The 23,414-nt window shown below is 39.5% G+C and overlaps 2 protein-coding genes across 4 annotated transcripts in view; one reads left to right on the forward strand and one right to left on the reverse strand.

Annotated features, from left to right (window-relative positions):
- Positions 1 to 6,210: 6,210 nt before the first annotated feature.
- On the reverse strand, positions 6,211 to 9,515 carry dctn6 (dynactin subunit 6). Its single transcript, XM_041779849.1, has 7 exons — positions 9,454 to 9,515; positions 9,165 to 9,229; positions 8,948 to 9,053; positions 8,789 to 8,877; positions 7,106 to 7,153; positions 6,719 to 6,861; positions 6,211 to 6,601 (listed from the first exon to the last, which is right to left on the reverse strand). The coding sequence occupies exons 1-7, from the start codon at positions 9,486 to 9,488 to the stop codon at positions 6,503 to 6,505; spliced, it is 585 nt and encodes a 194-aa protein (XP_041635783.1). The 5' UTR covers positions 9,489 to 9,515; the 3' UTR covers positions 6,211 to 6,502.
- Positions 9,516 to 11,851: 2,336 nt separating this feature from the next.
- The window catches only part of LOC121504146 (zeta-sarcoglycan-like), a 61,202-nt gene continuing 49,639 nt past the window's right edge, over positions 11,852 to 23,414 (forward strand). For all 3 annotated transcript variants that reach the window (XM_041778780.1, XM_041778781.1, XM_041778782.1), the window contains exon 1: positions 11,852 to 12,161. In XM_041778780.1, the coding sequence (XP_041634714.1) occupies positions 12,123 to 12,161 (39 nt within the window). In that variant the 5' untranslated portion in view covers positions 11,852 to 12,122. The remainder of the gene's footprint in view (positions 12,162 to 23,414) is intronic.

Genomic DNA, 23,414 nt, shown 5'->3' on the forward strand with positions numbered 1-23,414 from the left:
TCAAAGCAAATTCATTGTTCACCATGGTTACTCACTTCCTTCAAAACAACCAAAGACATAAAAGACCGAGGGAGAACAATGTTGCAATCCAGCAAGAGGTCATCTGTAAAAACAAGCAGGGCCTCTTGTAAGACCTGAAAGCAGCTCTGGGTTTGGCAGAACAGCACACTTCACCCCTCTGAGTGATGTGGGGTAAGTGGCTCTCATTGGGCTCAGGGCCAGGCCATTCCTTTCCTTTGACTTACTGATTCTTTCCTCCCTTATGCTTAGTGCCCTTTGATCTCCTTCTAGCATCACCAATGAGCAATTTGTGGTCAGGTTGACCCACACTAATTAGCCTGGAGAGGCTGAAGCATTGTTTTAGTTTGCTCAGTGGTTTTCTGTGTTTTTTTTTTTCATGAGATGAGCTCTTTTACCCCACTTCTATGACATAAAACTCAAATAATATGGCAAAACCAGCACTTCTTGATGTATATATCTTACTGTCTTTATTGTTTTCCTTCACTTCCTTTAGTTCAAGTTGTGTTTTATAAAGTCTGAAGAGTTTGGCTTTTGGAAACCACATTTGCCACAAAAAATTCTCCCACATTTTTACAAAACAAAAAGTTTTACTGAGCCCTACCATTGCGATGCAAGCAGACCGGGATTGAACTTGAGCTGCTTGGAGAGACAGTCATAGCTTGCTTCTTTTAATCATCCAGGACTAAAGACAAGTGAAATATAGATTAAAACACACTGTCAGCAGGTATGATATTTGTTCCTGTTGCATCTGGTTCAAGTGAAAAAGAGACAAGCACTCGAGAAATTAGCCTGCCCCATGACCTTATGGTGAACTGGCTAGAGCACTGCCTGGCTCTGTGCCAGAGCAGATTCAATTTACTGTTTTCTGGCACAAATCACTCTGTTAGGATACTTTTAACAATCCATAGACCACCCTGGCTGATAGATTTGGGAAATTTCAAACTAAAAACCTTTTGATTTTTTGTGCATATTTTTTAAATTGTGTTTTGTTCTATTTTCATCTTCGAACTGGTTTTCCATGGGATTTTTAGTTCAAATAATCTTGAAGTTTGCTGTAGTTTAACAACAGAAAATCTATCAGGAATCACTAAATTATATATGATTTATAATGAGCAGGACATGAATGAATTTCAGAATTCATGGTAATCTATCTAATAGGTTTTTCTTCTATGAGAACCACACATTGTATATAAACTTCAAGTTACAGCCAGAAAAACAAACCGAGGGTAGTGCCGACAAATTTTTAACAGATCTATCAGGAGTCATCCTCTGGGAACCATGAGTATATCATGCCAGTAAGAAACACATTCTACATACAAAATTGGTTGGTTTCTTTTGGGGACTGTCATGTCATAAATGCAATTTCATTCCGCTTGTGCTGAGATATTACAGATCACAGCTTAAAACTTGAGCTAAACATCAGAAGTCCTAATGTTGTCCAGTTATTCCAGTTCCCCTTTGCTATCAGAAAGACGCTGTGCCAAAGCTGAGTGTCATTTTATCAGTAATGCTCTGTTTACTGTCACTCATCAAGTACACACAGAAAGAAATGCAAGCCTCTGGTAAAACATAATCCTTCGAGAATGTGCTGTCTAACAAACTTAAGTGTCTTTTTGCTTTGGGTTTCTTTTTAGCTGGCAAAGTGTAAAAATGTAAAAGGTTATGTTGATATTTCAAATAGGCCCAAATGTTCTAACTAAGGCTAAAATTGTATTTGTTATTAGCTGCCGTTCTTCATTGTGGCCTCTTTGTTGGACTTCAGAGAAAGAAAACGTGGGTGCCCCTTTGATTAACTTGCTTGAATTACTGAGTAGTAAAGCAGAACGTGTGTTAACCCTTAAGGTCACAGCCTGGGTCGGGTGTAGCAGTGTGTAAAATATGACTGAAACCTGCTCTAACATAAAAACAAAAACTGGTAATGACAACCCCTGTCTTTCTGGAAAGACTTGAAGTTTACAGAAACAAAACAAAGAGGCACAGGTCTGTGTTGTTACATTTTATTTCAAGCCTTCATGGTTCAGCTGGTGGGGAAAGGGTTGAGTAGAGAGAACACATGCTAAGTGTGTCTCCTAGGCTTGAATTCCCAAATGTTGACACAAGTCTATGTAATGGACTATAATGTTCCCTCTGACTGCAGTTGAGTGGTCCTAAAATGTCTTAAAGCAGGTCGAAGGGAGCTATGTAAAGTTATATCTGCTTATTTATTGTGCATTGGAACCAATAAAAGGTTAAACTAAAACCCAGCTCCTGGGGTCTTTGTCTTTCCCACCGCCTTTAATCTTTAATGAACAATCAGAGAAAGAAAGACTCTTCATTTGCTTTCTGTGATAAGTTTGGAGCTGCAGGACTCGGTGTATTGACCTTCAGTGAGCTCATTTAAATCTTACAGCTAATTTTATAAAGATTCAAAACAAATTAGTCTTACTTCATTGTTAGGTTTATTTCATTAAAAGGAGTGATACGTTTCCAAGCTATGTTACTCTACAAGCATACACGCATGCTAGCATATGCTTTAGCTTATAGGCTATCCTTTATTGTGTACTTAAACTTCATTCATTTACCCTACACATTGATTGATGGTATTAATAGAGAAGCAACAAGACCCAAAACACTGCTAGTAACTCTGGCAGACTTGTGCAAGTGCTAGCGTCCACATGCTAACGTGCTAACCCTGACATAGCTAAAATGTAGATTTCAAGAAGGTGTATTTTTCTAAGTTAGCATACTAACAAGCAAAACAGATGCCTATTGGAGAAGCTACAAGATGCAAAACACTGCTAGCAACTCTGTTAGTCTTGTGTAAGTGCTTCCATCCACATGCTAACGTGCTAACCCTGACACAGCTAAAATGCAGATTTGAAGAAGGCGTATTTGTAAGTTAGCATACTGACAAGCAGAACAGATGCCTATTGGAGAAGCAACAAGATGCAAAACATTGCTCACAGCTATGTTAGTCTTGTGTAAGTGCTAGCATCCACATGCTAGCATGCTGATCATGACTTTGCAAAATGGGTGCCTGCCTCTTGCCAGCTCACCAGATGTGAGTGACTGAAAAATTAACTTACCTTAAACTGTTCTAGATAAGGCTTTTATTTAGAAAATCCATCCTACTCAAGGGTTTACTCTGAAATGACAGAGGTTTTTATTTTGAAGGATATTGATAAGAGATTAAGTGGAAAAAACTTTATGTAATAACTTCACAAAGATTAAGGATTTTATGTTGAAAATCAAGTAAACCAGAGATTCAAAGTTATAGATTATAAAAATGCGGCTTTTGTTTTGGAAAAAATCAGTCCTTTTAGGAGATTTAAGGGAACCTAATTTCATATGATGTATTTTCTTTTTATAGAGATATTAGGAAAATAACTTTCAAATGATTGACTTTATTCTGAAAATCTGGTATGCTACACGGGCTCTAAAGAAATCTATATTTGTTACAACAGAGGCTTTTATTTTTGTGGGGAAAAACATTCTTCTTAAGGGATTCAAAGGAACTTAATTTCAAATGAGAGATTACAGGAAACTTAAAAAAAAAAAAAAACAATTACTTTGAAAATTCGCCAAGAATATTCTTGGTGAACAGTTGTCTTAGGGGATTTAAGGGGACTAAGTTTCAAATGATTGTGGTGTAAATAAAAAAAAAACTTTCTATTTTACAGAGATTTTAAAGAAAGAAATTGAAAATACAGGATACTTCAGATTCTAAAAAATACCTTTGAAATAACTAAGGCTTTTATTTTTGGGAAGACAACATCCCTTTTAAGAGATTCAAATCAATTAGACTTCAAACAATTGCTTAGTTTTAAAATCATTTCAATTTAAAAGAGATTTTAAGGAACTTAGTTTAAAGTTTGAAGCTTTTAGTTAGAAAATCCAGCCTGCCTGAAGCACTCTTTAAAAATAACTTCTGAAAAATGTAGGCTTTTATTTAAAAAAAAAAAATGTCTTGTGAGGAGATTTAATGATCTTATGTTCAAATGAGTAGGTTTTAAATTTTGGAATTCCTTCTGCTTTAAAGAGATTGTAAGGAGGTTCTTTAATTTTTAAATGATTGGGGCCTTTTCTTTGAAAATCAAGTAAACAGAGAATTTTAAACCTGTTACTTTTTAAGAATTGAGGCAATTTACTTTGAAAAATTGGTGCGCCTGAGTCCAGTTTCCTAAAAAACTGAAAGTATCTTACAACAAAAGCAGAGGAGCTAATTCAGGGCCCTGAAATAACAGTGCTTCTGTACAAATGTTTGCCTTAACTACCATATTTGACGTGTTTAATTAGCATGTAGCGAGCTACATTTGGTTACAGGTGGGCTGAGGTTGACTGAAATGTCAACAATATTTAATTCATGCTATTTTAAATAATAAACTGGAATAGTTTTCTGCTTGTAGCACTTGAGGTAACATTGTAGGAATGGTGTGATCCCCTTTGTTATGTTATTTATCTTTTAGGGCTTTGAATATCTTTAATTTTTACAGTCTGCTATAATCTACTGCAAAAGCTCAGTGCTTTGTGCCATAATCACAGAGCTTTGCCACTATAGCATGGCAGAAAAATGCACGACATGGAGTTGTTTCAGGGTCCCCGTTGTGATTAAATTAATAATTTCAGTCGGATTTCAACGGAAATCGCTGCGCCCTATAGGTCACATTTCACTTTTCAAAGGTGGAGTGGACCTGGATGCAAAGGTCAGCTGTCAGAAAGCCTTTATCCTCCCAAACCAACTGGTGGCCTGTTTGACCATGACTGACTGCAGTGGACAACAGCACGACTTGAACTGCATTTGTGGCCCAAAACACTGATATTATAGTGCACCAAAGAGCCACAGCTGATGTATTTTTCCTCGTTTTTCACAGTAGTTTGATCTATTTCTGATATCCACTGCTGTTCTATGAATGTCAGCATCATTGTTCCCTCTTTGTTTATAATAAGGAGGCTTGTGAAAGAATGCGAGATATTTTAGCAAATATTAATTTAAGATAATACTGTGAAAAGAAAAGAACATACCAAAGATTGAACAAACAAGTGTGAGCTGGATAATTCAGATTCACAACAGTACAGTAAGGGAGAGGTATAAATAACTGCTTCCAAATATAGACCAACATTTGAACTTCCTCTTCAAATTCCTGCCATGAGTTGCTATCATCATAGCCATTTTGCCTCCTCTAAAAAAACGAACCACAGATTAAGGCCACTCTTGGCCCCCATGAGGTCTTTGTCACTCTTCACATCCATGCAACTGTGCCCAGCATCTGTCTTGCCTGTCACATTAAAGTAAACTGACGCTTTGGCAACACCCCAAAATAAAAGAGATGTTAGTGCAGAGAGGAGGAGGGAAAAACAGAAGACCTGAGAGCGGAAAGGAGCCTAGAAGTGGCCCCTGCTGCACTCCACAGCTGAAATAATTAGCCCCTGGTTGATGTGGGCTCCTTGTGGGACTCCGCCGTGACATGTTCAAATGAGTATTGGCAGTGTGCGACACCAGCTGTGGGCCTCCTACAGGGAGCTGCTGTCCTGTGCGGTGGAAAAACAAACCCTTTAAACCCCGAAGAGTGGCGGCCTTGAGCTTGTTTCACGGCCGCGAGAGCTGAAAGGAAACAACTGTTAGAGTGAACTTCTCGAGTCAGGTGTTTCAGGCAGAGATGACCGAATCCATCCACGCCCCAAATCTGCAAGGCTGTGCCACAGATGGGAGCAACACCCAAGGGGGTTCAAACAAGAGGAGAAGAGAAGGGGGGGGGGCGCCAGGGATTATTTAGACCAGCGCTGCAGCGGAAATGCAAGTTGCAACCACACCCGTGTCAATTACAGTAAGCCAGGCATTGTGTGAAATTCCCACTGTACCCATGGCACCAATTTGGCAAACCCTAGTGGGAGGGTGCAGAACTGGCACTCCAAGATGAGGACAACCACACCCAGACTTATCTTTTCCTTCTATAACTGCACTTTTTAAATGATAAAGTGGATCAGCAACCAATCGAATCGTGAATCTTTAACATAGAAATGTTCTTTTATGTCTATTTTAGGACAAAAAACATGCTAATACTGATATTTTTAGTTGTATTATAAATAAATACTATTGTTATTGGTTGTTTTCTATCACCTGATGGAACAAAGCCCTGACAGAGGCTGTGCATGCAGTTGCTCAATAGCTCCTCCTTGTGATCACACAATAAAGAGAAAGATTCAGGCTTATTGATATATTTATTGCAATATATTTGTGATCAGTGGGTGCAATTTTAATGGGAAATCAATAAAATGGCACAGGAAAGTTTGAAAATATATTACATTTAGTGTAAATAGTGATCTTAAAGTGAAAGTGCATACTAGACATTGTCTCAAGAGTGTAAGATTGATATTATTCTTCATGTAAAAGAAGAAATGCAGAGTGTCTTTTCAGTGCATGAGGTCTATGGGACATTAAAGAACACGAAAGTGTAACAGAGACGTGTTTTTGTGCTGAGGCTTTGGGTTGTATTACTCAATCTCAGTTCCTCACTGGCGTGCTCCCTCCCTTGGCGGTCTTCTTCAGGTGGTGATAGTTGGGCAGAATCTTCATAAGGAAATCCAGCTGCAGAGTCTGAGGCTAAAAAGACAAAAATAAAAATAAAGCCATCCTCTGTTTACACGCATCTTTTCCCCTCACATGTAAACAAAACTTCGTGACTCGCAGGCATATAGACGGGCATCTGCGGGAACTGACCTGTGGCTTTTCACTCTGCACGCGCCTGATGCAGTTTGAGCCGTACACGACGGTGTTCTCAGGCACGACTTCGCATGTGTTGACCTGGCAGCACGCGCCAATGATGCACCCGCTGGTCAGGATCACATTTCTCCCCAGATCAGCTGGGATTTAATGCAGAAAAAAGGTTGGATGTTCTGATTATAAAGACCATTGTCTGCAATACTGCAGATCAGTCAGCTTCTGCTTTAAATGCTTTATATTTAAAAAGATTACTGTTATTTAGGATGCTGTCAACTTCATTGGTCAAGCAATTATAAGCTAAAAACAATTTGAAACAATGCATACAAGACATTTCCTGTATCAAACACTTTAAATATAGATACATTGATTGACCACAATACTTACCTTTAGATTCAATCACATTATTGTCTCCTATTTTCAGAGCTTGAGATACTGCAGCACTATCATTAAGGATTCAAACACACAAATAAGACCCTAAAAATTATGGATACTTGGATAGGCCTACTTTGAAAAACCACGTTTTAAAATGTGACGTTTTTTCTTGTGACGCTTGAAATAATCATTATTACATGAAACTTACGATCTTTAGTCTTGTTTTGTAAAAAAAAAAAAAAAAAAAAGCTGCAGCAAGCATAAAAGGGAGCTCTTTTTACAAGCACAAACTATTGCAACTTTCACCAGAGTTCTTTTATCCAGGACTGGGTGCCAAGGGCTTTAATTGTTGTCAAAATTTTGCTCACTTACAAAGCACCACAGAGAGCTCTTCAGTTGTAGATACATTTTGTCTACTTAGATGGCACCAAAGTCAGAACTTTGCTATTTTTTTCCCCAACAAGGGGGCTACAAAAAAGCAAATTGTCAAACACAGCTAGACTTCACCTCATCTTCCTCATGGAAAAATTGGACTAAAACGTCAAAGTTAAATTTGTTGCATATAATACTAAGTGTCCTCTTTGGTGCCTTCCAGGTGGATGAAATTTTACTTCTAAGTGAAAAATATTTTTACTAATTGTCTTCTTTGGTGTCTCCTAAGTGGACAAAATTTGTAAGTGCCCTCTTTGTTGCCATCTAAATGGACTAAGTTGACAAAGCGCCCTCTTTGGTACGCTCAAAGTGGACAAGAAGTTACTAAGTGTCCTTCCAGGTGCCTTTTAAGTGGACAAACTCTTATAAAGTGCCAACTTTTAATTAAGTGTCCTCCTTAGGGCCCTCCAAGTAGACAAAATTTTACTAGGTGTCCATTTTCTAAGTAGACAATTTAACTTAGTGTCCTTTGATGCTGTCTTGGTAGACAAATTTCCCAAAGTACCCTTTTTGGTGCCTGCTGAATGAACAAAATCTGTCAAAGTACTCTTTCTCAGGGCCCTCTAAGTGGAAAAATATAAAATGCTCTCTTTGGTGCCATCTTAGTAAACAAAAAAGACAAAGTGCTCTCATTGAAGCCCTGTGAGTGGACAAGATTTGACAAAGTGTCCTTAGGTGTGCTATCTAAGTGAGCAAAACTTTGCAAAGTGTCCTCTCAGGTGCAATCTAAGTTAAAAACAAATAAAAAAGTGGCTTGTTTGGTGTCCTGTAAGTCAACAGAATTTGACAAAGTGCCCTCTTAGGGGCTCTGTAAGGGGACAAAATTTGACAAAGCACATTCTTTGGCACATATCCAGTTGTGGTGAAAGTGCAATAAAGTCTCACAAGTTTCTTGGTATTAAGTTAATTTCCCCTGACATTCTTCCCTTGTGTATCTTTGTCAAATCAATGGTTAAATAGTTTAGAATTCATCATCTGTTTTATCCCAGTGGAGTAGTTTGTTTTTATCACATAATCAAAAACAACCAGACATTAAAACAATGTTTAATGTAGCTGGTATTTCAGAGGCATCAAGTTTTTGCTGATGGAGAAATTTCACTGATATTGGACTGTCAGCACACCCTACTGGACAAACAATGTACCTGCAATACAGTTTCTAAATGACTTGAATGCCATCCCAGGCCTTCCTGTGTAGATGCATCATATCTCAGTCAGTCTCTGCAGTAAAATGTCTGAATATTATGTTACCATTGTAAAGGATACCACATCCAACTTCAAACACATTATTGGTCCCAATTGTCATCGTTTTCGGCTCCACTCCCTCTGTATCCGGCATGATATTCTCTGGATAACTTCAGACAGAAAGCACAAAGGTAAGTTAAGGTGCAGCTGTAATGAGAAAATAGGGGATTAAGCTGTTACCTGTTAATGATGAGCGCCTGCTCCTCTATTAGATTACCCTCTCCAATCACAATAGGTCCTGCCTCTGCTATAATCCGTGCTTTGGGATGGACAACTGTTCTAGCACCTGCAATAATAATGATAAAAAGTATTAATCTTATAAAACTGCAGCATATGTAACAGCTAGACAAATTAGATGTGGACATAGCCTACACAAAATACGTTTGCGGTTACTCACCAATGGTCACATCTCCTCTTATTTCACTCTCAACACACACAACAGCTCCAGCTGCTATTTTGGCGCTGAAAGAAGACAGAGAAGACAATATTTTACTTTAAAATCAATGATGCGCAGTATCACATAGACACAGACCCACTGACAACAGACAACCCAATGAAAGTGGGTGTCGCCATCTGTGATCAATAGATTCTTAAGATTCTAAGCGACATATTTATCTTCTGTCACAGCTGTGCTTAAATTATCTTAAAATACAAGAGAATAACGCTGATCAGAGGGGTTCATTTACCTTTTCTGTGCCGCGATTTGCTTGGCGTCTGACATCCTTGCGATGATGGAAAGAGTGCCCGATAATTGATTAGTAATCCTTGGAAAAGAGCTGGAGCTCTGGGGTTGATTGCATTTGTCTGAAAATGAAACCATGTAACTCCGTTGCCATCTACTGTCATTTTAAGGTTACTACAATGAAATGTCGGATTTCACTCAGAAATATTAACACTGCCTTTTGATATTTTGAGATAAACAATCAAAATATGCCCAAAGCTTTTATTTATCTAAAATGAAATTTTAAATTCAAAATATTCAACCGTATCACTTTTTTTTCACCAAAAAAGTAAATGGTTATTCGAGCTAAAGAGTAGCTTGTATGATAATTTACCAAGACCATCAACATAGTATTTATAAACTCCTGTTGCAGTGTCAGATTTTCTCCAGCAGGTTGCGTAAACGCCTTAAACAAGGAACCAAGGGAATGTCGGTGACTTTATGTGCTTTTTGTGGAAAACCACAAACATGTTTTACTATGCATTCACATGTATTGTGGTTGTAGCTTACCACTTGCTCAGAGAATTAGCTTTTTATTACATTCATTTAATTGACAATAACTAATCAACAGTAGCCTGTGTATGATATCCACACGTTGAGTAAACTAGACTCACAGAAAAAAAGAATTATTTCCTATTGTGTTCGCATATGAAACGCTTTAATCATGTTTCAAAGTGTTTAACTAATTCATTGCTCCTTACGGTGATCTCAGTGGTGTCAAAGCAACGATAGTTCACTGTGGCAAAACAGGAAATTGAGCGATATGCCTTTTCAGAATAAGATACATTTTTTCGATTTATGACAAGCAAAATAAAATAAAAACATAGACGTCTCTTGAAAGGACAGTTTGGTGTAGTTAGGCTTTTTCTTCACTTCGTTAAATTAATTGAGTCCAAACAATATCAACATGTAATTAAAGTTATTTGGCAAATCAGTACTTTCATTCTTTGTTGAGAAAACTAATGAATTTGACTCTTTCACTGCTTACAATCCCGATCTCCATCTTGCTTTAAGATGACCTTACCTTACATAACCTGACAAATTTTAGGCTGACCTCACATAATTAAACCTAACCTAATCATAGGTGACATATTTGAACCTGACCTTACCTAACCCAACACGATTTAACCTAACCTAACCAAGCCTAACATTATTTAACCTAACCTGATATGACCTAACCTAACCCAACTTAACATAATTTAACCTAACCTGAATTAACCTAGCCTAACATACAAGTTTTAATTTAACCTTATCTAACTTAACTAAACTTACCTAATATATTTTAACCACACCTAACTTGACCTGACCCAAGCTAACCTTACCTAACCTAACCTCACTCAACCTAAACTAAATCCTACTTAATTCAACCTCATCTTACCTAACCTAACGTAACGTAACCTCACCTAGCCTAACTTAACTTAACCTAACTTAACCCCCTTATTTGATTTTTTAAAAAGATATACTTAAAATCCGTCACAGTTTGATTTTTTCACTGCGTTCTCAAGTACAGTAAATACACTAAATAGTAAATATGTTAATTTTAAGATGAACATGAATAATGAAAGTAATAGTAGTTATGAAGAATGATCACTTTCAGAGCACTGTTAAATTACACAAGATCATATTTAATGATATTTCCACATTAGTGGTTCATGACCCTATAGTAGCTTAGGTATTGGAGTGACTTCAATGAGTTAAAAGTTTGTTTCTTGTCAAAAAAAAAAAACGTGGTAAAGTCTACTGTATGTTTACAAAGCCTTTAGTGTTAATAACCTAAGTACAGAAAATTGTGACTTTACTTTGTTTTGTCAAGGTAAGTCATTTCTGGTTGTTTTCCTGAGACTGTGACATATTTATCTCTAGCGTGAGATAGTAAAGCTGGTCTCCCCGTGATAATGTGTCAGTTTCTTGATTTCTCAAAAAAAAAAAAAAAAAAATCCATGTACTGTATTTTCTCTGGAGGCTTCTGCATTTATACACTTTGTAATATATGTTTTATTTCCATATCATTGTTCTATAATTTGTTTTCTTTTTGCATCCACAGTCTAAACTGAAACATGTCTGACTAAAGAGTTTCAAATGGTTGAATTTACTGGGGAATATGGATAACGATTTATATCTTATTGTTGAAGCTGTAATGAGGTTTTTTTTTTTTTTTAACACTTACGAGTACCATACAAAATAGTAATCCAAAACGGTAATTTTGCACCTTGAAAGCACCTCTGTACAGAATTAAAACATATCAGGGAGAAATAAGTAGTAGTTATGTGCAGTTCCGTTAGACTTTTATTGTGAAAATAACTACGGGAAGTGGAATGCCTGATCCCGCTAATCTTGACGTTGAAGAGTTTTGCACGAGAGCGACTGGTCTCATCAGCAGCAGCTGGAGGGAAAAGTGAGCATCGGACGAGAGCATCTGAGCCCCACTCCCTCATTAAGGCAGCCTGTTTAAGTGTAGCTTTAAAATATCGCGTTAACATCGTTAATATGTAGTTTTACAAGTGTTGCGAACCTTTTATTGCTTTTTCCTGGATGGATAAAAAGAAGAGTCGGAGCTCGCGCGGAGGTGCATCTTTCGTCCATTTAGCTTGTAACTTTGTGGAAATATGTAACTGAGACAAATGACATTAAAACATGGAGCAGTCGGCCACTCTCGACATAGAGACGCTGAAGGTAAGCTAACAATGTTGTGAGTGTGAGTTTTGCCTAATTTTATTCTAAAAAAAGATAAGTTTACGAGGGAAATCGTTGACAGTTTAACACGGAAAACTCATGACGCATCAGGAAATTGAGTTTTATTAACCTTGCCGTACAAGACAGGACTGGGGTATACTTCAGGGACTTGTTTATGAATTATTTATCCGCGTATTGTGTTGTTTTATTCAGCAGTTCAAATTCGAGCTCCTCTTGAGTGCTCTCCGCAACAGGTGCACCCTTTGCTTCAATTGTTGCATTAAAAAATCCCTGCTAATTAAAGATGAATGTGAAGTGTCTGCTCACTGTTGCAGTCTTGCAGTGTTTGCATCTCCTTCCTCCAGGCGGGAACATGATGATTAATAACTGCTGACCAGCACCTCAAACACCTCAGGAAGCCTGCCTTGAGTAACTTACATACCTCCCTCCTGCTCCCCACCTCATATTCTATGCATTCTCCTCTTGAAGAATCACTGTAATGTGACAGCTTATGAATATTCCTCCTGCGTGGTTTCTCATTATCATTCCAGGCTATGGCAAGGGAGGGGGAGGCAGTAACCTCTGGGTACAGTGAATGCATCTTGTCTTCAGTGCTGCAGTGCAAAAGAAAGGAGGAAGCTCTGTGACAGGGACCGACACAGCACAGCTTCTGTTTGGCCGTGCACTGAAGGGGATCTGTTGGCCTTCTACACCCTTACACAGGCACTCAGGCTGTCAAAATGTTCAATTCTTTGATCGTTTTAGATCCCAGGAGTTTTTGAATTATACAGTCGGTTATCACAGTGATTCGTGATATCAAAAAAGTATAAAAGCTGTAAAAAATGCATCAAATGCCTTAGACAGGCACTTAGGAGAGGGGAGGAGTGAATCTGTTAAAAATGCAAGAAAACTCTTGAACAATGTCTATATTGAACAAATAATTGGCGCCAGTGTTTTGTGCAATTAAGGAAGCAAGTAGGAGATTGCGTGCAATTTTTTTTGCAGTATTAATTGACTAAGATTTAATAATTCAGTCGCTGTGGTATTGATATCAAGAGATGCACAATATTGGGTTTTTGCTGATGAACGGTATGCAAACACCTTTTTCCTAACACTGATATGAATGAACCTTTTATTCTTGTCACTTTTGTTACCTTATTGTGACAGTCTTGATCTCTCATAAGAGATAAGTATATTATTTTTTAAAAATCTCTATTTATTAATGAAAAACAAATCATGTAAGTTAAAAGCTCTTCAATTTATATTTAAGATTAACAGTAAAAGCAAGGTTTTTTTTTATACATTTTGAGAGATACTAATGGCACTGTAACAACCTAGTGACAGACAGTGAGCTCACTAGTGAGAACAATTTATTTAAAGCCACATTTTTTTTTAGAAAACATGTTTTCACATAAAAATGTAGCTCTTCTCAAACAAGTCAGTGGAACAGTTGTTTTTTCAGCAACATCAGTGGAAAAAAGGATCATAAGTCTAAAGACTTCACTGTAAAAAATGCAATGGGAGAGTAGGTGTTACATTTTAACTAGTAACCGTGCTAAATGGTGACGTTCTAGCTAACCGTGTCAGTGGTTAAGTTACATTCTCTGAACATTCTCTGTTATGTCTGATATATTGTTAGATACAGTTGACATTAGGAGTGTACTCTATAAAAAGACACATAACCTTTTTTTTCTTACTGTCTGACATTAAATCAGACTAAACCTTTCCTGTTTTAGGTCAATTAGGATTACTAAAATTATTTTTATATACCAGAATAATGATAGAGAGAATTTCTTAGATACATTTCTTCAAAGTCAGAAGTTTAAATATACTATTTAAACAGTTTGGGAACACCCAGATGATGATGTCATTGCTTTGGAAGCTTCTGATAGGTTAATTGACAACATTTGAGTTAATTGGAGGCACACCTGTAACGCGCTGCCTCCCTGTGTGGCATCATGGCACAATCCAAAGAAATCAGCTGAGATATCAGGAAGAGAATTGCAGACCTCCACAAGTCTGATTCATCCTTGGGCACAATTTCCAGGTGCCTGAAGGTGCCACGCTTGTCTGTTAGAACTATTATACACAAGTATAAACACCATGGGAATGTCCAGCTATCATACCACTCAGGAAGGAGACGGGTTCTGCATCCCAGAGATGAACATGCCTTTGTGCGTGAATCAACCCTAGAACAAAAGCAAAAGACCACAGAAATGCTGGCTGAAGCTGGTAAGAGAGTCATTATCCACAGTGAAACAAGTCCTCTACTGACATGGGCTGAAAGGCCACCCAACGAGGAAGAAGCCATTACTCCAAAAGCAACCAAAAAAAGCCAGATTACAGATTGAAAATGCACACAGGGACAAAGACCTTAATTTTTGGAGACGTGTCCTGTGGTGTGGTGAAACTAACACTGAACTGTTTGGCCATAATGACTATCGTTACATTTGGAGGAAAAATGGGGGAATCTTGCAAGCCTGAGAACACCATCCCAACTGTGAAGTACGGGGGTGGCAGCATCATGTTGTAGGGGTGTTTTGATGCTGGAAGGACTGGTGTGCTTCACGAAACAGATGGCATCATGAGGAAAGAAAATTATGCAGAAATATTGAAGCAGCAAGGCGTCCGACAAACCTGACTCAGTTATGTCAATTCTGTTAGGAGCAATGAGCCAAAATTCTAGCAAACTCTTGTGAGAAGCTTGTGGAAGGATACCCAAAACTTTGGCCCAAATAATAAAAAAATATGATTTTTGCAATTTATTTCTGAAAGAAAAGAAAGCAGTGGTTCCCAAAGTGGAGATCCAGAACCCCCCTCCAGGGGGTACTAAGAGGGAGGTCACTAGATGCCTTCCAAAATTAAAAGTATTGTACAAATAAACTTAGCACAATAAGTAAGGAAATTTGTGTTTGGTAGACTATTTCTTTGTTGTAACAATGCTTCTTGGCCATAAATCTTACACAGTTGGAAAGCCTGTTTATTTCCCTTTTAAATGATACCACATTTGTAAGGAACATGTATTTGTGGGATGAGCAGCAGAGCTGAGTGTGTGGGTTGCACCCATGAAAAATGTGCCAGATCTTCTTTGCCAATGCTTATTCTGCTGTTGCTATTGATTCTTGTTTCTGGTACCCCCAGGGGCAGCACCTGTGAGCATGGGCCCTGCTACAGTGGTCAGTAGGTGTCTGCTCCAAGGATCAGCATGCCACATTTGAATGATCTAGATAGGGCCTGTGTGATAGGGGAACTTCAAGCTGGTGTTCCGCAAAACCAATTTGCGGTATTGTTTGGAGTGAACCCTAGTACCATCTCCAAACTGCAGGCCAAGTTCCATATAATGGGGGATGTCAGAGACAGGCCGCGAAGTGGGCATCCCAAGAAGACGACACTCCAAGAAGACCGTTTCCTCACCCGCTCAGCGCTTAGGTACTGTAGGCTGTCTTCTACAGATTTGCAGTCAACGTTTGCAGGACGAAATTGCCGACGGCTCTCTGCCCAGACAATCCGAAACAGACTCCACACAGCCAATCTCCGGTCTCATAGGGCTGCCAGGAGGCCTGCCATGACTGCCTGCCAAGACTGCCCTTCACTGTCAGGCTCATTCGTGCTGGTGTCCGCAACACGTGTACTGGAACCTGAATATGTGGAGGAACGTTATGTTCAGCGATGAGTCCAGATTCTGCCTACGACAGTTGAATCGTCGGGTCAAAGTGTGGAGAAGACACGGAGAATGCTATGCTGATTGCTGCACCGAAAGAGTAACATCTTTTGGTGAAGGCAGTGTGATAGCGTGGGGTGGCATCTCCCTCACAGGAAAAAACGAGCCTCGTCATCATTGGACGCAATCTCAGTGCAGAGGGATATCGAGATGATATTCTGCAACCAGTGGTAATCCCATATCTCCACAGTCTGAGACCGAACTCTGTCCTCCAAGATGACAACACTCTTGCCCACAGAGCGGGGTTTATCAGAGACTACCTCCAGAATTTGGGAGTGGAGATGATGGGATGGCCTGCCAGCAGTCCTGAACTCAACCCTATTGAACATTTGTGGGATCAGCTTAGGCATGGCTGACTTGTGACAAATGCTGGTTGAAGAATGGGATGCCATCCCACAGCAGTGTGTGACCAGGCTGGTGACCAGCGTGAGGAGGAGGAGCCAGGCTGTTGTGGCTGTGTATGGTTCTTCCACACACTACTGAGGCTCCTGTTTGTTAAATGAATAAATTGTTAAATTGCCAATATGTCTTGTTTATTCAAACTTCACTCATCCAATCCAACAAACACCCAACAAGAGTCAATGGCAGAATCAGCTGTTTGGCATTGGCAGAGAAGATTTTTCATGAGTGCAACCCACATACTCAGCTCTGCTGCACATCCCATAAATGCATGTTCCTTACAATTGTGGCACCATTTAAAAGGGAAAAAAACAGGCTTTCCAGTGGTATAAGATTTTTTGCCAAGAAGCATTGTTACAACAAAGAAATAGTCTACCAAACACAAATTTCCTTACTTACTGTGCTAAGTTTATATGCATGCATTTAGTTTGATTTAAAACAAAACTATAGTCATTAGGTTGGATTTAAGCTTAAATTAGAGAATTGTTTAAAAAAATCCTTCATTTGACTCTCTGCACATGACTTTTCCTTAATGTACATGACTATGGGGGATCCTCAATCTCTGGCATTAGGCTGAAACATTTGGGGATTTCTGGTGCAGAGCATATCATTTCTGCCGCTGCTGCAAAAACAACTATATTAAATTGGTATTCTGACACATTTCAGGTCGAAATATTGCACCCTCTGTGATTTCGAAATTGCATCAGGCCATATTGCAATTTAATCTAAATTTTTTTAAATTGCCCGGCCTCACTAGATATCAAAATGATGGCATGGCAAAACTGAAATTTACAAGGCAGAGAAATTACATACAGAAAACAGAGAAAGTGTGGACAGCAGCAGGCAATGCTGCAAGATGCTATGTGATATCTGATGCTGTCATGCTGCAAGAACATGTTGCAAGCTGTCATCACTTTATCACATTGTCAGCTGTACATACCGATTGAAGTTATTTCTGTATCTGCCAACAGAGATAATTCACGTTTAAAGATACAATCTGACATCCAATATTATTCCTACAATATTGTATATTCCTAAAGATATCAGATTTCACTAAAATCATAACATAGTTAAAAATGTAGGTAGAAGAAATAACCCTTTATTTGTTTTCTGAGCTTATCCAGCACTTCCCATAACAAACCTACAACTTCATGCCACAAATAATGTGCTACTTTCATATTTCAGGGTTTAAACTGCAAGAATCCTCTTTATTTTGATGTTTTTGTGACTTTATTTGTGTTGATAGCGTTCAGTCTGGCTGCTTCCCCCCACCCGGTGGGTTTGGCTGATGAATGCAAATGACGCCTATGGGGTGCTGTCCAAAATGGCCCTGTAGGCTCTCCAAGGATTTGCTCAGGGATTAGCAGGGAAAGCTAGTGTAGTGTGGAGAAGTGTCTGTCTGTTTACATCAGCAGTTTGCCAGAGCCATCATCAACACTGAGGGAAGAAATGACAAGAAGCTGGGAACATTTGAGACTTAACAAAACCCACATAAATAGAAGATGCAAAGGTCAGAAAGGCAGAAAGGTTTGTTGCATACCTTTTGCGTTGCCAGGTGCGAATATTTTCATCAAAATGCCATCAAACGCAGGAGAAAATTCTCTCTGAAAGCCTCTCTTCAAAACACTCTGTGATGTTTGTTCTCTGATTGAACAGCTGCAGCCTTTCACTTGTGTCGGACTTATTGGAGATCTTTGATCCCCGCCGATCTCCTCCCTACAGTGGTGTTACCTTTAAGTTCAAGGAAGCGCACCTCTATCCACCTGTCCATCCATAAAGGGCAGCCACACAGCGAGAGATGAAGCCATTGATGAGCTGTGCTGCTATTGTAACTCCACCAGGGATGATGGAGCCACAAAAATTGGATTTCACATCTTAAGTGGAGCGCCTATTGGCAGCTGCAGCATCACCTGCATGCTTCATTGTCACATCAACAAAATGTGGAATGGTTATGTCGATGAATTGAGTAGCACATTTTAGAAATATAATTGGCTTTTCCAGTCACAGTTGGATGTTCAGACGTCTCTGCCGAACTAAAACGGCCAAACAAACAGGTGCTTTAATGCTGCACCTCATGATTGTGTCCACTCTTTTTCCTGTTGCTGCCTCAGAGAATATGCTGTGTTCATGCGCAGGATGGATGAGTACGAGCTCCACGGTCATTAGCGCTCCTAAAATGTTTTCTTACCTCCAGCTGAGACGGCCCTGCGGGACTCCTGTGGCACTACTGAGCAAGGGAGCGCTCTGTGATTGGCTGATTAACATTATCAGGGCGTTGATAACGTCTCATTTTCTTTCATTAGGGGGGCTCCTCAGCTGCGTTTTGCTGCCTCTGCAGCGTGTCGCTGTTTGATCTAAACACCATGTAGAATATCAACCCAGCACGCTAATTGGTGAAGATGAGGCGTGCTGGTGGTGGGAAGGGACTACTGGGTAATTGCTGGCTTTGGCTGGATCCAGCTGGAACGTCAAAACTCTGAGGACCCCCACTCTTTTGCTTCTTCTTCCCCCACCTTGCAAAAAGTGGCACAATCCTCAGCGTAAGTTCCAAAAGAAGTGATGAAGTAGCTTTTTAAAGACGTAAATATACTGAGCACTTTTCCAGCACAGCACATGATAGACTGAGAAAGCAGTTTTTTCAGAGCTCATTGTACCTCAGAGAAGCAAGTTACCGTGTGGGTGTTTCGTTTCTATTAATAGAAACGACATGTAATCAGGACTGTAGGTGGAAAAGCATCCGTAGCTTTGAGTAGATTTCACAGCCATCTGTTGGTGATAATCTGTTGACACTCGTCTCCAGCTCTCTCAAACGTATCCTGATGATTTCATTGCAGATAGAGTGGCTGCCAACTGTGCTTTAAACAGAGATTTTGTGTAAGGAGTGCGGGCTGGGAAAAGGTTTTCTCTTCGTTGCCTGAGTCGAGAGAAAAGTGGTTGGTTGAATTTTGTTTAGAGGTTGAAGTTTGAAATGTCATACACTCGAGTAAAGTTACTGTAGCTCTTTAGAATTTCATTTTGAATAGCAGTTTATGTTACAAATGATACAAAAAGATATGATACAATATGATGCTATCATACAAGACAAAAGGATTGGATACAGCATGATACAAAACAAGACAATTTGATACAATGCAAGACGATACAATATGATATGACACTGTAGGATAAGTTACATTTTAAGAATATACGATATGACGCAGTATGAAATGATATGTAATACAAGACAATACAATACCAGACGATACTGTATGAAACGATGCAATGCACTACGAGATGATTGTCATAAATCACTCCCAAGTTCCGGCTGAAGAAAAACAGCCCAAACCATGGTGCTGCCCCTCCATGCTTCACCATGTGGATGGTTTTCTTTGGTGATGTGTAGTGTTGTTTTTATGTCAAACACATTTTTTAGAATAATGGTCAAAAAGTTCAGCTTTGGTCTCAGTAAACCAAAACAGATTTTCCCACAAATTAAGGAAACTTCATGTTTGTGTCTGTGAAGTAGGAAAATGGTTTAATCTTGTCAACCCACCCCATGGTTAGACATGAAGAACGAATGGGGAGCAGGTGGCCTAGTGGTTAAAGGTGCTCCCCATGTACGCGGGCGGCCGGGGTTCGAATCCGGCCTGAGGCCCTTCACCGCATGTCTCTTCCCCACTTCCCCCCACCTGTTTTCGGCTCTATCCACTGTCCTTCTCTATCTAATAAAGGCACAAAAATGGCCAAAAATAAATCTTAAATAAAAAAAAAAAAGACATGAAGAATGAAAAAAAGAAGTATGGTGGTCAGCTAGAACTCAGGTTTTAGAGAAGTTTTGGAGGGAATCAACAGTTTTAAATACCAGTCAGATTCGGCACAAAACTTTCAGGTATTTTAATCATTGCTCAGAGACAGAAGCTATTATTTTAATCTCTAAGTAAGACTAAAGTTGTGTGAATCAGTTGTCTAACTTTTACAAAAGTTTCTGACTGAGTTGTAGGATTTAAAGTGAATTTCACTCTTTGTACAGAAAGATAATACATCTGTGATCTAATCTAGTCTCTCTTACAGCATGTGCTTTGTGAGAAAGTGGAAATCTAATTTATTATTTGGTGTGTGAATGTATTAATGGTGTTAGACTCAACCTCATCTCAGAAACTCTTTCACGGTATGCATGAGGACACACAATGGTTTTATGAGGTGATAATGGAGGGGCTGTGGTTGGCAAGAGACATGCAAGGTTCAGGAGTGTAGAGAGAGGATTTTTGTGGCACTGATTTCTGTCTGATGTTGGGATGTTTTAAAGGAGTAGTTCAGAGGTTTTGAAGTCATGCTTTATGGGATGTGAAGATTAGAAGCTGGAATAAGGAGGGGGATAATACTTTTTCACAGCAATGTAGGCATATATAAACCACTTTTAATGAACCTCTGCTTTAAAGTGTCTATCAGTTCAATTATAACTTCAATAAAACTTCACTTTTATAAAGATGTCATGTTACAAAGCTCAAAAGTGAGACTAGTGTTCAGTGTTTGCAGAGATAGTTAGATTATGCAGCTAGACGTCTCCTGAAGAGCAATGCTTCGTCCGGCCATCAGTAAGGACAGCCCTGGTAAAAATGCACTGTAAGTAAATCAAAACAATAACAAAAGATGACGTCCTGCTCCGTTGTTTACGTCTTGTTTCGAACTGAGGACTCTGTTTTATAAGAGCTGCTTCCTGTTAAGGTGTACTTACCAAGCAGTAATGCATCGCTCTGTGAATGTGCTAACTTTAGGAGTTCACAACTCGACTGCTGTAATGCATGCATTTAAACTCCTGCAAAGACATCATAGCATCCACTAGTGTTAAGAACTGTGGGTTGCCATAGAAATGACAAGAGCTGATGTTTCCCATGGCAAAGTGGATTGAAAATTGGCTGAGTTTGTCCAGCGAGGGCATGGCTGGAGGCTTAAATATTCCTTTTAAAGAGTTTTGTCTTTAATGTTTCTGGAAGGGTCTTACAGTGCAAAGATATCAACGTCTCAAACAGGATGTGAGAATGTGTTTTTAATGAACTTTGTGTGAAGTTGTGTTGGTGAGAAGAAGCACTGTACAGAGAGCTGATATTCAGCCTTTGAGTGAGCGCCTCTCATAATGCTCTCGTCCCTCAGCTGTATCGCCGGTTAAATTGGAAGCACTGACATTTCTAGGCCAGCGATATGGGTCATTTGTATTTGCTGCAAAGTCGCAACACTCATTTGTGAGACATCTGCCAGCGCTGGAAGACACAACGCAAACTGTTGGTCTGAGGAAAAGGTCTCTTAAAATGTGGATGGAGATAAGAATGTGCAGAAGATTCTCTTTAGATGCTGTTTTATTGCTCTGGTTTACAGATTGATCATCCATTTATGCCCCCTCAGTGAGCAGTACTGGAAAAGACGTGAAAATGAATGAGTGAGTCCAAAGACAGATGTTGTATTTTGAAATTTTAAATGTTAATGTTTTTTTTTTCTTTCACTTTTGGTTTGTGTAGTAAGTGGTCTGTGATTGCTGTAAGAACTCCAATACAGACCTGTCTGTCTTGAGTCTGGTGTCTCTCATCTCATATGACAACACCCCAGAGATTCTGTATGGGGTTCAGGTCAGGCCAGTTGGGTGACTAATCAGGCTCAGTAATACCACAGCAGACCAGTTTCTGGTAGTTTGGCTTCACTGTGGGTAGGGTCCAGGTCCAGCTGAAAAAGGAAATCAGTATCTCAAAAAGCTTCTCAGCAGATGGAAGCACGAAGGTCTCTAAACTCTCCTGGTAGACGGCTGACAGTGTTGACTCTGGACTTGATAAAGCACAGTGGACCAACACAGCACATAACATGGCACCCCAAACCATCACTGACTGTGGAAACTAAAAACACTGGGCTTCAAGCACCTACTCTCTGATCGTCCTCCAGACTCTGGGTCCTTGATTTCCATATGAAGTCAAAATTTAGTTTCATATTAAACAGGACTTTGGACAACTGAGCAATGGTCCAGGTCTTTTGCTTAGCCTAGGTGACATTCTCTGTGGTTCAGGAGTGGCTTGACACTGGGAACACAACACATGTAGCCCATTTTCTGGACCCGTCTGTGTGTGATGGCTCTTGAAACACTGACTACAGCGTCAGCTCACTCCTTGTCAGGGCCAGATTAAGACATGGATGTGCCCCTGGACAAGGGCTTTCAAGTAAATCTTAAAGCACTTATTGCCCCCCAAACCACAGAATTAGTATTAGAACAGTAGCGCACAGTCTGGTCTAGGCTGGTCTAGGCTGGTCTAAATATATATAAATATCCAGGGGCCGTCAATTTAATGCCTACCTGTGCAATCTGGCTTTTTAAATGTATGTGAAATCTTGCATACCACTCCGTCAAGCCAAGGCAACTTAGTAACATTTCAAGCAAACAGTTGATTGTTTTTTTCCTCTGTCACCTTTGACCTGCTTCATGCCCCCATGGCCAGTGAGGAGCTCACAGTGCCACTAGTGCCTCTGTGTGAAAACTACAGTGATACTAGTGGACAAGATTATTAAAGCACTAGGCAATCATTTATATGGTTGGATGTTTGCGAGGTGTTACTGCTGTGGGCTCCCTGTGGGTCCCGGGCCCCTGGGCAGTTGCACAGTTGCCCTAATGGTTATTCCGGCCTTGCTCCTTGAATCTGCTGTGTCAGACAATCCTCTGAAGGCTGAGCTCATCCCTGTTGCTTGTGCACCTTTTCTTATCACAATTCCCTTCTAGTCAACTTTCCATGAATATACTTTGAAACAGCCTCTGAGAACAGCCTGCTCAGTCGGCAGTGACCTGATGTGGCTTACCCTCCTCTTGGAGGGTGTGAATGATTGTCTTCTGGACATTTGTCAACTCAGCAGTCTTCCCCATGATTCTAGTTGTGTGAACTAAACTAGAGTCAAAGAGTGAAGGCTCCTGAAACTTTTACAAATTGGACTTTTCTACAATATTGTAATATTTTAAGATAAGTGATTTTTGATTTTCCTGAGCAGCAAGCTGTAATCAACCAGATTAAAACAACAAAAAAAAGTCTTGGAGTGTTTTACTTTGTATGAGATGAATCTAGAATATATAGAAGTCTAACTTTCCGAAGTAAATCATGGAGAAAATTAACTCTAACATCCCCTTT

Source organism: Cheilinus undulatus, linkage group 22, assembly GCF_018320785.1.
Source record: "Cheilinus undulatus linkage group 22, ASM1832078v1, whole genome shotgun sequence".
In the NCBI taxonomy this organism is placed as follows: domain Eukaryota; kingdom Metazoa; phylum Chordata; class Actinopteri; order Labriformes; family Labridae; genus Cheilinus; species Cheilinus undulatus.

Bases quoted from the DNA above. Each gene is read 5' to 3' on its own strand.
- dctn6 (XM_041779849.1), bottom strand. From the start codon at position 9,488: ATGTCAGACGCCAAGCAAATCGCGGCACAGAAAAG. The intron at 9,230-9,453 runs GTAAATGAACCC...GTCTTCTTTCAG, and splicing joins CAAATCGCGGCACAGAAAAG to CGCCAAAATAGCAGCTGGAG. The intron at 6,602-6,718 runs GTCAGTTCCCGC...TTGTCTTTTTAG, and splicing joins TGCAGAGTGAAAAGCCACAG to CCTCAGACTCTGCAGCTGGA.